This window comes from Triturus cristatus, chromosome 3_1, assembly GCF_964204655.1.
Source record: "Triturus cristatus chromosome 3_1, aTriCri1.1, whole genome shotgun sequence".
NCBI lineage: Eukaryota > Metazoa > Chordata > Amphibia > Caudata > Salamandridae > Triturus > Triturus cristatus.
The window spans coordinates 678,424,351-678,438,123 of record NC_140583.1 but is presented as its reverse complement, the minus strand read 5'-3'; the positions used below and the strand labels follow the sequence as shown (position 1 = coordinate 678,438,123).

The window sequence follows — 13,773 nt, the reverse complement described above, 5'->3', positions numbered from 1 at the left end:
GTAATACTTATGAGTGATACTATTTTTAACATGTGTGATCTGAGTGGGTGTCTGTTTGTATCAGTGTGTGAGTGGGTGTATGAGTGCCTGTATGGGTGAGTGGGTGCATGCATGAGTGACTGTATGGGTCAGTGAGTGGATTTCTGACTAGGTCTGTAGGTGTGTGAGAGGTTATGTCAGTGGTTGCATGGGTGTGTGAGTGAGTATCTGAGTGGCTGTATGAGTGAGTATGTCAATGAGTGGTTTTGTGGGTGGCTGTTCGGGCATGTGAGTGGCTGTATGGGTGTATAGGTAGGTATATGAGTAGCTGTGTGGATGTGTGCGTGGGTGTGTGAGTGATTAGGTTGCAGAGTGAGTGGGTGTGTCAGTGGCTGTATATGTGAGTGTGTGGCTGTGTGAGCGAGTGCCTGGGTGTGTATGCAGCTGTATGGGTGAGTGACTGGATGTGTATGTGGCTGTATGGGTGAGTGAGTGGCTGTTTGAGTGAGTGGGAGGTTAAGTGAGTTAGTGTGTGAATAGGAGAGTGAGTGTATGTGTGAATGACGGTATGGGTGAGTGATCAGATATGGAAGGGCCTGCATGGATGTGTGAATGGATAATAATTGTTTGTCTGAGTTCGTGCTTGTATGGGTAAGTGGGTGACTGTGTTGAGTTGATGTATGGGTGTGTTAGTGGGTGTGTGAGTGGCTGTAGAAGTGAATACTTCTGTGTGTGAGTAGATGTATGGGTGAGTGTATGGCTGTGAGTGGCTGTGTGGGTGAGTGACTGGTTGTATGAGTATCTGTATGGGTGAGTGAATGGTTGTGTGAGTGGCTGTTTGAGTGAGTGAGCAGGTGTGTGAGTGGCTCTATGGATGAGTAAGTGGATGTATGAGTACTTTTAATTGGTTATGTGAATGGGTATGTGACTGGTTGGCTGGGTGTCTGAGTGAGTGTGCGAGAGGCAGTATGGGGTGTGAGTGGGTGTGTGAGTGGTTCTGTGGATGATATCATCAGTGATGTCATCAGAGATGTCATTTGAGATGTCATCAGTGATGTCACTAGTGATGTCACTGACCATGTCACAAGTGATGCAATATGTGAGATCATAAGAAAGGCATTGTGGGGGCATAAGTTATAGTTAGCACAGGAAACTATAACTGCTGAATTTCACTGGTTTTGTACGAGTGAAATCTGAGCCCCTGTAACCTTTGTTTTTTTCAGTGAAATTTTAAGGTTTTATAGTTCTCTTTCCTAACTATAATGTCCCTGTAACCTTTGTTTTTTTAAGTGAATTTCTATGTTTTTTTAACTAGCAGTCGCGTTTGCAGAGTGGTGGAAAAAGGGGGTGTAGCTCCCGACCAGCTCTCACTAATTCCTCTGTGTGGGACTTACTAGAGGTAACAGGAGGGGTTGTTGGGCCCCGAGGACCTTCAGCAGCCAAGGGGACTTCATCCCCCAACCAGTTGTGCGCCAGGAGGCACGTTTGCAGAGTGGTTGAGAAAGAGGTCAGGGCCTCTGGCAACATCTCCTAGGTCGGCCTTTAAAAAAAATTGTTTTTATCAGGGAAGGGGGCCACGTGGTCCCCTTTACCTGGGCTGATTTTGGGCCTGGGGACCCATTCCTCCAGGGCCAGGCCTTTTTAGAATGGGAGGGGGCGTGGGGGAAGCCTGACGGCCCCCACGGTCCCTGCCAGCTTTCCCCTCATGCAGGAGCTGGCATTGTTTTCAGACATAGGGAGCTGCAGAACATGCAGCTCCCTCTGTCTGAAAACAATTCTGCTTTGCTTCCAGCAAGCTAGAGCATGTTCAATGCTTTAGCTTGCTGGAAGCAGAGCATTTGCTGTGGCTTGGCGGGAGCGGTAAATCGCCCCCCAAGCCACAGCAAATAGCTGTGTCCTGGGGGTGAGCACCCTGGGACATAACAGGAGCCAGTCATTGGGGGGTCCCCAGGGCCATCTATGGCTCCAGGAGGGTGACCACATGCCCCTCCTCCTTTATTCTTGTAGGGCCTGCCCCCGGGAGGTGGCAGGCCCCGGGTCCAAGTACTAACCAGGAGGGAAGCCACGTGGCCCCCTACCATTTTTTTAAATGAACTTGGCCGTAGGGAGGTTGTGGTCCCCAGGACACGGGGGGGTACCTGAGGCACCCCCACTACAAATGTATCATGGCCACAGGGAAGTGGTGCTTCCCAGAGCCTGGGTAGGTCCGAGAGTAGTTTTGGAATTATTAAACTAAAAATATTTCTAGATGGAACATGGAGGGTCCGCTGATCCCAGAGATCTCAAAATGAGATCTGATTGGCTGCCACCACTTCAACCAGGAAGTTAACCAATGAAGTGCAACCACATAACCACTTTGTTGACGGCTTTCATATTCTTCAGCGCATGCCATTTATTTTTCTCACTCGCCCATCATTAGGTTAGCGTAGCTGGGTGAAAATGAAAATCTCAGTGCTCTTGTATGTTTTTTTCTAAATATTTGCCTGTTGAATAAGCAGATGCTATTGTACCGACACATTTCTATTAATTCCAGTAGCTTATTGTTATATTGACAGAAATGAATAATTTTCTTATCCCAAAAAATATTTCCATGATTTATTTTGATTTCATGCCCTATGCTGACATACCATGAACTATGGCTAGTGTTATCAGTTTGTAATTTTGATTCAATGGAGTGTTTTGTAAGTGTTTGTAGAGATCCCCTGAGTGTCACAAACATGAGCTTAGGTCTAATGGAGCTAGAAAATAGTCAACACAAGAAGACTTTTTTTTACGTTTAGGAATATGTGTTATTTATTGTCTGTTAGATCTCAGTCTTAACGTTTCATCTGTTTTGTTTCATGGTTCTCCATTTTTCCTTTCACTGGATTTACTGTTCTTTTTTGATAATATTTTTTGTCTAGTAATTGCCTTCTTGCCTCTGATATGCAATTCACTTTGTCTTTTTAAGGATAATGTTACCTCCTTTGGCAGATGTTTTTATGTCTATGGTGTTGTCATCTTTCAAGCAATTTATTCTTTACCCGGTAAACTGCTACATGTTATGGTTTTTTTCACTGTTTCATTGTTTCCAGATCTCTTATCACCAGTTTAAGGTAGAATGTTTATTTTGTTACCCAGTGAAGTATAGGGCAATACTGTGAACTGTTTCTTTTTGCACTTAGTCCTGCACTCACATTTGTTATCTATGATTCATCCAATAGTAGTTGGCCAATAGTAGTTGATCCTGTAGTTCTACTCCAACTGATGTGCTGTCTTCCAGACTTTGTAATGGGGCTAGGATGAATAGATCCTCCACTAGTATATATATTCAGTTTTGATGCCGGTATGGCTTTTGTTGTCATTTTCCTCTTTTTTTCATCTTTCGCTGAAAAAACTTGCTCGTAATGGGGCTGAAAAAATGTGCTGTAGAACCTTAGGCGGTCATTCTTTCTACATGATAGTATACTAAGTGGTAATGTACCTAGGAAAACTTCAAATTTTCAACCCCAAAGGGACAATACCCCTAGCATGTCATGTGTGGATACTGAAGATTTTGTGCTGTAGCCATCTTCATATGGAATTATTTTCCACTTATATTTAGATAATTCATTTAGAGTTTCACGAAACACAAAGGGATATGTCTTTGTTGATTCAGAGCAAGTTTGACATCTGGTAGAAGCACCAGGAACAATCTTTTTGACAATGTATACCTGATAACACCTTCTTAATTGATCATTCAGTTTGAAGTCAGATTCATGTTTTTTTTTGTTTGGCATCAGGCTTTTGAATCCAATATTAATTACCAGGTAGTTAAGTGAGGTGTTGTTGTTAGAGATAATGTGAACTGTTCTATTCTACCTATTTTATAGGCACCGGATGCAAACTGGATAGATTACACCATAGGAGAACTGTGCAAATCACATTTTTGGCCAGTAAGTCTTTGAATCAACGTTATTGGCATCTTCTTTCGAGTTTTATTCTGATTAAGACAAAGTCTAAGTCAGAAGAAGGGGCTATGAAGCATAGTATGCGAGTGGAATGTTTTGGATGGGATCTACTTTATTTCTGCAAAGTTATTAACTTCAAAGGCTGGTGTGTTAGCTATAGAGCAACCAGCAGCTATAGTTAGATAATCTGTGAAAAGGACAACATGCAAAAAAGGTTGATCCCCACACAGATCAGGGCCTCAGCTCCATTTATGTTTCTTGCAGATTGGCAGAATGACGGTGTAACGAGAAAACATTATTTGTGAGTGTAAATTCCATTCATTTAACAATTAACAATAGATCATGGTGGTGTTCTATCAATTTAAATACAAGCATAGATGACACAAATCATGTCTAAATCAGCATACCTTTTGCTGTGGAGAAGAGGAAACAACGTCTGTCCGCAAACATACATTTCCTGTGTCCAAGCACTTCATTCAGCTTGTAAATATCTCCTCAAAGGTCCTGGGCTGCTTTCGAATTAAGTTGCGGTGTTCTACATCCTCACAGAGCTGCACTACTCCTACTTTGCACATCTTTGGGTACTTTTTCTAAAAAAAACCCAGATTGTTCTACTTCTCTAAGAGGTGTTGAATCTGATTCTATTGCCATCATGCGACGGGCAGTGCTCTGTTGTCTATTATAACACTTTTCCTGTTGGTCTATCCTTCCCCAGTTTCACTACCTTTTCTATCTCACTGCTTCTTTTGGTGAATTGCTGAGATCAGACCAAGGTAATCCTTTGCAGGGAGCATTTTATATATCTGCCTAGGTAATTTGCGCCTATTGTCATTGCTCTGGTGTTAGGATTTTTTCAGATATGATAATTGTCACATATTACATGTTTCCCCCCACAAACTGGCCCATATCAGGTGGACTTTGGTGCTTACTGCACCAAAATCCAAATGTTCATGCATTTTCTAGGAAATTCCCCCCGGCAGGTATACTTCTCTTTGATCAGCAGCAATTTGTCTCAAGGATGCGGATTTTATTGCACCTGGTATTTACTGCGCCATGCATTGATTATCTTTAGAGACATTTGGTCATTGACTTCACCGCAAAGATGACTGGCCGCCCTTTTTTACCAGGAACATGTAACTCACTTATTCTTGTATTTCTTCTTCTCCCCTGTTTCACCTTTGATCTGTCACAGTGACAAATTGGGTGATCACCCTTTGTGCACTCTTACGTACGGGGATCGGGATGTATTAATCTCCTTACTATTCGTGTTGCTGTACTTTGAAGCTTTTATCTGTTCCTGCCATTGGCATATGTGCTGTGACTTAGAATTTGTACAAAATATTTTGATTTCTTGTTTTAGTATTGTAAATCTTTCCAGCTTTGAAGAAGTCACTTGTGTGACAAAACACGTGTTGGCTGTGCATCATGAGGTCACTTATCTCATGCTTTTGAAGACTGTATTTTGTAGACAATAAACCAAATTGGATTGAACTTACTGGAATCGTTACTTAAAGGATGAATAGACTGCTCATTGGACTGCATTATGGCTGCTGTGATATCTTTTGAGTAACTTTACTGCCTCTTCGATCCAGTGTCATTCACACCGTTGGTAGTAGGGTGTCCTGATATTGAGATATAGCACCAACTACGCTACTTTCCTACAGCACTGACTCACCCACTAAATTGTGTTCTAAAAGGAGGTGTGATTTCATATACCACTGCTATCATCCTATACCTATATATAGTGCGATAGAATGCTCACAACTCATAATCCCAATATGCATAGTACAAGGAGTTACCACACATATCAGAATTATGCAGAGCACTCGCAATGAGGGCGGAAATGTCTCTGTTTCGTACTTTTGCTCCTAGCGCAGTTTAACAAACCTTAAAGTCAATGCAAAACATTTTCATATTTGAATGTTATAAAACTTTGATTTGAACTTCTGACTTCAAGGGAGAAATGTACGTATCAATTGATAGTATTTAGTACTGCTATTTGCGTCTGTAGGCGAATGCAAAAAAATAAAAAGATTTAATTATGAATGTGGAATTTACAGATCAGTGTACCAAAAAAAAGCACAATTAAAACCAGCAGAACATTTGGCTGGACCAGCTTGTAATCAACACAATCCCAGAAATATCTTACTATTGCAGTCCACCTGAGAATGTCGTCCCAGAAAAAGCTTTCCTTTGGAAACTTATCCTTCAACTGTTTTTCAACAACGTCTGGGAGAGCGAGGTGAGATTCACTCATCAGGGCTGCTAGAATGTCTGCTGTGCCGCCTGACCCTTCCACGATGAGCAAAGGAGCTGAGTTTTCCAAGCCCTTATAGATGCGCTGCAAAAATAAAAGGAAAAGGAGCCAAGCTACTGCACGTTAATCATACCTCAAAGGTAAATCCAGCATTTCCCCTTGTTTAGTCATGTTGGCGTCTCCTGCATGAACTTGTTGAACATTTTTGAAAGTGTACAAGTTAATAGTTAATAGTTTATAGTAAACATGTTTTTTCATCATCACAGACATGTACAACGAAAAGCTTAGGTACAGCACTCAGCAATTCTTAGCACACTGCAACTATATTTGTGAAAAGGGTTTGCAAACACAACTTGATATTTCATCAATTAAATAATCAATTGTGTATACATTCATTTAGCATAAAGATGCATGTTGTATGGGTATAAAGTGTGCAGGCATGTAATAAAAAACATATTCTGATTCTCAAATTCATTATAATTAGTTCGAGATTTGTTGCTCGATTCACAAAGAAAAACTCCAAACATAAATCCGAGAACATTAAGGTTAGGTCACGTTAAACAAAACAAACGTCTATGAATTCTCATCAGTTATGGTTATCTTCAAAACTGAAAATATAAAGATTTCCGGTCAAACTCTAATGGAAAGAGGTTTAAAGTCATTTTAAATTACTTAACCATAACATTGCTTAATGTATGTTTGTGCCACTGGGTAGTTATAGCTAGGTCAGCTGTTCCATAGGAAAAGCGTTGTTTGTGTTGCTATTAACTTTGGCCTCATTTGATGAATCTCCACGAAACTTTCATAAAAGGTGCTAATTTGTTACTAGTTTGTGGGTGGAATGTCTCAGGATGATCCATCTAGCAGGGGCTGAGATTAAAGGGGTCCCAAAACTCTAAATCCTGTGGATTTCCCATAGACGTCTTTATGCAACGCTGCAGCAATGACTGCTGAACAGAATTACACCAAATTTGGCATAAAGCTAGCTCTTAGTCAGCAGATTGTGCTTTTTGTGATTTGCTGTAAATCTGTTTAGTAGTTTTCTAGAAACTAAAGTTAAACAATATTTGTATATCTGGGCGGTTGGGTCTGCGACAGGCTCGATTGATTCTCACGGGAAAGCCAGTTAAAAAATAGAGTGCTCTGATTGGCCCAGGGATCTTTATTTCCCTTCGGCCAATTCGCTCATGCTGGAGTCGAACTCCTGTGCGAGCGAGCGCTCAGATGGGCTGCCAGCTACATCAGAAAAATGCAGGTATTACAGGACTCGAGGACTTAGTCGGCTGTCCAGAAGATTGATAAAAATATAACGGTGTTGGGTAGGGATACCCTGCTCCCACTAGGGAAAAAACCCAGCAATTTTTGCCACAGTATTATCAATAATGTCATTTGAGATGTCATCAGTGATGTCATAGAACATGTCATGAGTGATGTACTATGAGAGGTCATAAGCAGTACATTGCAGGGGCGTAAGTTATAGTTAGCTCTGCTGCTGTGTTTTGTTAGTTCAAAACATCAATGTTGTCACTGACATATTCACCTAACTATTTTAACCTTTGCTTTTTTCAGTAAATATTCACTAAAAAACACAAGGGTTAAAGGAATGGTATAGTTAGATGAAAGTGGGAGTTAAAAGTAAATGTTTAAAACTAACAAAACCACTGAAATTCACCAGTTGCAAATAACTAGAACTCATGCCCTAAAGTAACTATAACTTGGGCTCTTGTCATTTACTGTGTTGTTATCAATTATGTCATTTCAGATGTCATGAGGAATGTTATCAATGCAGCCATTGAACATTTCACGTGTGATGTAATATGTGAAGGAACAAACAGTGCATGGCAAGAGCTTGGATCTGCTTTAATAATTTTTTGATTACACTTTTGGCAGGGTGTTCCTCTAAGATTCTTCCACCAGGCCAAGGGGCCAGGGTATCCCTACTCTGCCCCCATGTATGTTTTCTACATTAATTTACTCAGGACAGGGGATTGAGTCCCCGAGTCCTAAAATGTATACTGCAACATCTTTGCTGATCTTGTGGCAGCCGATCATATCATATCTTTTGATTTGTCAGGTCAAAGGATCCTCTGTGGCCTGAAATATATATATAAAATGTAACCTTCATTTCTCAAAAACTACTGAATGGATTTACACTAAATCACAAAAAGTGCGCTTTCTGGAAAAAGATCTAGCTTTCTGCCAAATTTGGTGTAATAACGTTCAGCCACTTCGGCTGTAGCTGTGTCTAATTTTTCCATGGGAAATTGCATAGGAGAACATGTTTTGGGACCCCCTCTTTTTCTAAGCCCCTGCTCAAAAAGGATCACTCAAAAACTTTCTAGGAAAGAGCTGAGGTAGATGAGATTTTTTGGGGAAACTTTTGTGAAGATTTGTCCAAACCAAAGCATCACTTTCCTAGGGAAATATGGTCCTAACTATAATTGCCGTTAATGTGTATCACCAAAGTTGTTAGCCGCAATAAATACAGCTACCTGAAAGTGAGTGCATCTTCATTTTGGGACAAACTGTGAATAGGAATGTTATGGCTGGTAAAGGCCGGGAAAATTGCACCACCGCAAACATTGAAAGTGGGTTTGAGCCACAAACATTTCAGAGTCTCACAAGGAGTGGCAGGATCGGCAGCATTGTTTTTAACATAATAGCTCTGGTATGCAACATTGGCAGGTATAAGAGAGGCATTGTTATTTACATGTTTGGCATCGTGAACCCTTTGGTGGGGTAGCTATTGGATTTTGGTACTTCTTTTCCCAGGATGCACTGTTTTGACTTGAAATGCCCATGAAAGGATGATATTGTTGATTTGGGCATTGTAGAAGTTCTTTGTGATTGACTAAATATGCAGCCTATAAATAAGGACCGGGGAGGTCCGAAACTAATCAGGCAAAGTAATTGCCTTTAATGTGCATCACTAGAGTTGTTACCCGCATTAAATGTAGCAACCTGAAAGTGAGTGCATCTTCATTTTGAAACAAAAAGTGAATGGAATATATATATATATACATATATATATATATATATATATATATATATTGCGTGTATCAAAGCTTTATTCGACAGCATGTCATAAAAGCATGTTTACATCCTAACAATATCATAAATATAAATACTATTTTTAAAAACAATATACAATTTTTAAAATTACATTAAACCATGATGCTGGCGAATAGTTCCGATGAATTAATACAATCAATTTAAAAATCAAACCTTGATAATAAAAGTAGAACAATAACCTTAGTGTCAGATACTCATTGTCCAGCTTCTAGCATTTTTAGGGTACGCGAACGTATTACCCAGGCCCACCCCAAGAATTTTGCTACAGCAATAACCAAGCATGGGGTACAATCAGATTCGAGTATCCTTAGGGCATCCTTGTATCTACGTATTCCCAAATTTATACATACTGGTTTTATCCACCTTTGACGTGGAATAACATACAATGGACAGACAAACAATAGATGGCCAGCATCTTCAATTAAATCTCGACAGTGAGGACAACTATTATCATGATTAGGTAACCAATTTTGGGTAAATGCTTTGACAGGGAGAGACCCAATTATAAACTGAAAATACAGTTTTCTATCAGTGGGCCTCTCTATGTAATCCCAAAATGCCTCACAAGATGGAATACATTTAATGTCAAGGTATCGTCCTGTTAGATTGGAATTCTGGCCAGAGCTAAAAGCAGATGTTAAAGTCATGTCCCAGTACATTTTTTTAAGTACAGGCTTTGAAGGAAATTTTAACCCATTTGGATCATTCCATAGATGCCCCAGGTCTAGTTTTATTAACAAGTCTCTGATTTCTTTAAGCCATGCTATTGAGTGAAAATGGTCAGCCCTGATAATGTCTTTTAGGGCAGTAGCATAATGCGCAAGTTCCGGTGTGACCATGATGCGTCGCCAATAAAGGAGTGGGCGCAATCGTGCCAAATCCTCAACTCTTTTCCTACCAAGATCATATGCTAGTGGAATCATTGGGGTACTTCGAGGAACTCCCGTTAAACAACGTAAGAACTTATTTTCGGCTAATCTTAGTTGTTTCAGGTTGCCAAAGCCCCATAATTCCGATCCATATAGTACAGCACTAATAGCCTTCATATTGTAAATCTCTAAGGCTGGAGTGATGGGTTTAGTCAAGGATAGTTTATATTTCGAAACAATTGCTCCCGCTAACTGGTGAAATTTTAGGACAGCCATATCAATATGGTTTGTCCATTTCATATTGTTCTGAAGGGATATCCCTAAATATGTGAATGCCTCTACTTGTTCCAGCGGGGTGCCGTTGAATTTAATAACACCTCTAAAATTTTGTCGCTTGTTTAAGCACAAGAACTTTGTTTTGGAGGTGTTTATTTCAAGACCACGTTCTCGACAAAAGTCACCGAATGCATTTAGCGCCTTCTGCAGGCCGCTAGGTGTCCGTGAGACTATCAGCGTGTCGTCCGCGAACATGAAAACAGGCACGCGAGACCCAGCCAATACAGGAGCGTCTGTGGGGGAACGGCTCAGATATTCTACAATGCCATTAATAAACAGGGAGAACAACGTGGGTGCCAAGACACATCCCTGCCGAACACCACGCTCTACAGGGAATGTGTCAGTAACCTCCCCCTGTGTTCCCCACCTAATTCGTGCATAGTTGTTCTCGTGCAAGCGGACGAGTAATGTTAGCAGTTCCGGTGCTATCCCTGCTTCATCGAGAACCCTCCATAGTTTGGTGCGGGGCACTAGATCAAATGCGGATTTTAAGTCTATAAAAACCGCATAAAGGGTCCCATTAGTTAGCTTTACGTTCCTCCAATAGAGTGCTAGAAAGTAAAATACCTGGTCAACCGAGCTAGTACATGGTCTAAACCCAGCCTGGAATGGGGACAAAATATTGTTTTCTTCAATCCAGGTATTTAGTTTATTTTGTACTAATCGACCTATCAGTTTCTGAGCAGAATCAATGAGACTGATAGGTCTATAGTTACTGGGTAATGATTTGTCCCCTTTTTTAAAAACTGGGATTATTTCAGCCCCTTTCCATGAGGGGGGTACGGGCGCCCCCATAGCTATAGAATTTGCTAGGTATTGAAAGTACTGACACCAGGATGATCTATCAGTTAAAAATACATCCGCAGGTATCCCGTCCATCCCGGGGGCACGGCCCCTGGTTATACAATCTAATGCTAGATTTACATCTTTGATCGTGAACACCTGCGTATGGAAATAAATAGCCGGAGGGGGTGGGTGCTCACCTTGTTGCGAGACTGAAGCATATTGTGGTTTGAAAAAATCAACCCACTGGTTTATTGCCACATTATTTTGGGGAGATGGTGCAACCCCGCCTCTATCCCACTTCACTATTGCCCAAAACTTCTTTTGGTCCTTGGACAAACAAGCAGTTTTCAAATCCTACCAATGATCCTCGTCCCATTCCTTCTTTGCCACTAGCTGTGTGTGTTTATATAGCTTTCTAGCAGATCTCACATTTTCCACATTTTTCGATCTAAGGGCCAAACTTAAACTCTGGCGAGCTGTTCTACAGGATTTATTGAACCATCCCGCCATAAGTTGTTTGCCTTTATTAGATTTCTTACCCTCTAGGGGTTTTATGAAGAATTTTTGGAGGTTTAGAAAAAAGGTGGTATGGACCTCATCCATAGATGAAAAAATTTTATTGCCAGTCGTTTGGGTATTCAATTTAGCCACTTCATCGGTTACCACTTTTTTAAGATCTTCTAATTCCTCAGGCTTCTCTATGAATCTACCCCATTTAACATGCCTCATGTTGTTTGATGCGACAACATCCAGGCTGATTTTCCCTCCATCAATTTCAGGTTCTGTGGGCTCATTGGGGGTTTGTAGTTCCAAGCACAGGGCGTTATGATCACTATCTCCTCGTGCGATTATGGTCATATCGTTCAATCTAGCCCAAATCCTTATATCCACTAGAAAATAATCAATACGACTAGTGGATCTGCCATTGTCAAACGTGTTTGCGCCCTGGCGATCTGACCGGGTACGTCCATTAGCAGCTCTGAGCCCTCTCTCTAAACAGAGTGCTTTGAGTTGGATGGCCGCGGCAGTCCACCTCTTAACCGGGGGTAGATCCAGCTGGGGAACCCCCCACCTACTATCCTCTTCTTCTGCTAGAAACTGATCCTCCGAGCCAAGAGGCTCGAACGTCGTGTTAAAGTCACCACCCACTACAATAAGCTTCTCCGATGGTAATACAGAAAGGTGATGGTCTAAGGCGGATATCACATCAGATGAGGTGCCTCCAACCGTCCCTCTAGCATAGATATTTGTTATAACCACTCCCTGGTCATTGGGCCAAGTGATATTTAATGACAGAATGTCGCTAGATTGAAGACTATGTTGGTCAATCTTACAGCGTAGGGATTGGCGGATCCAAATTATCAAGCCTCCTGAGGGACGACCTTTAGTTTTTTTAGTAGCAGGTACATAGAAGTTAAGGAAACCCAGACGATAAACCGGGTCCGTTGACCATGACTCTTGGAATAAGATTATGTCGAACTGGTCGACAAAAATGTGCCACTCGGGGCAGTGCATTTTATTGCCAATTCCTGCAAGATTCCAGGATAAGACGGACAGACGTGACTCGGGTTTGAAAGGACTAGTAAACTCATTTAACGTTGGTGAGCTTTGAGTTTCACCACCAATCCTGTTCACATGATCAACACTACTGCGTGGGATGCCTAATAATTCATTTATTGGTGCCTGGGGTACAATATCTCCAGATCCCAAATGGATGGGTGATGTTGATCTATAGAGTTCCTTTACAATGGGCTGGGTAAAACTGGGGTTGCTTATTTCAATACTGTCTTTGCAACTGGCTGACACTATAGGGATAGATAAAGTATCGTGCAAAGTTGATGCAATATCCTCGAGTCTAACATTCCCATCAAGTCAATCGCAGTCGTTCAGATCTGACAGAACCCCGAATCTATTTATATATATATATATATTACCTAGTGGCAGTAGGTAGGACGTAGTTTCCATAGGAGAAGCGTTTTTGTTTAGCCAATATCTTTGGTGCCATTTGATGAATCTTCATGACATTTTCTAAATTAGTAGGTTCAGCTGCTGTGTTGAAAGTAAAGTTTCAGGGAGATTTGTCAAGTGGGGGTCTAAAGAAGTGGGGGTTTTCCCAATGCAAATTCCCATAGGGTTTTTAGACCCAACTGCCGCCCAAACCGCTGAACGGAATCACACCACATTTGGCACAAAAGTAGCTCTTGGTCCAGAAAGCAATCTTTTTGTAAATGGGTGTAAATCCATTTATGTGGTTTTTGAGATATTAAGGGAAACTCAAATTTGTATATCTAGGGACGCAAAGGCTCTGCGAACCCTCCTTATCTCGTGCTGATATTTGATTGGCTGCCAACACTTTAACGAGCTCCCACTTGCTGAAAGCAGAGTTTTCATCTGTTTTTTCTGCCCGCTGTCATGAGGGCAGGAAAACAGATGAAAGATTGTCCTTGCACACAGGGAGGTGCATTTCCAGCAGCTCCCTGTGTGCGAGAGCAAAGCCGGCTCCGGGAGATGGCGGAGAGCCAGCTGGGACAGCTGGGGCCTTGAG

General features: G+C 41.4%; 1 protein-coding gene across 1 annotated transcript in view; it reads right to left on the bottom strand.

Moving 5' to 3' along the window:
- The window catches only part of TRPM5 (transient receptor potential cation channel subfamily M member 5), a 561,392-nt gene that overhangs the window by 379,358 nt on the left and 168,261 nt on the right, over positions 1 to 13,773 (bottom strand). Inside the window, exon 7 of the mRNA XM_085646171.1 lies at positions 6,058 to 6,249. Within this exon, the coding sequence (XP_085502297.1) occupies positions 6,058 to 6,249 (192 nt within the window). The remainder of the gene's footprint in view (positions 1 to 6,057; positions 6,250 to 13,773) is intronic.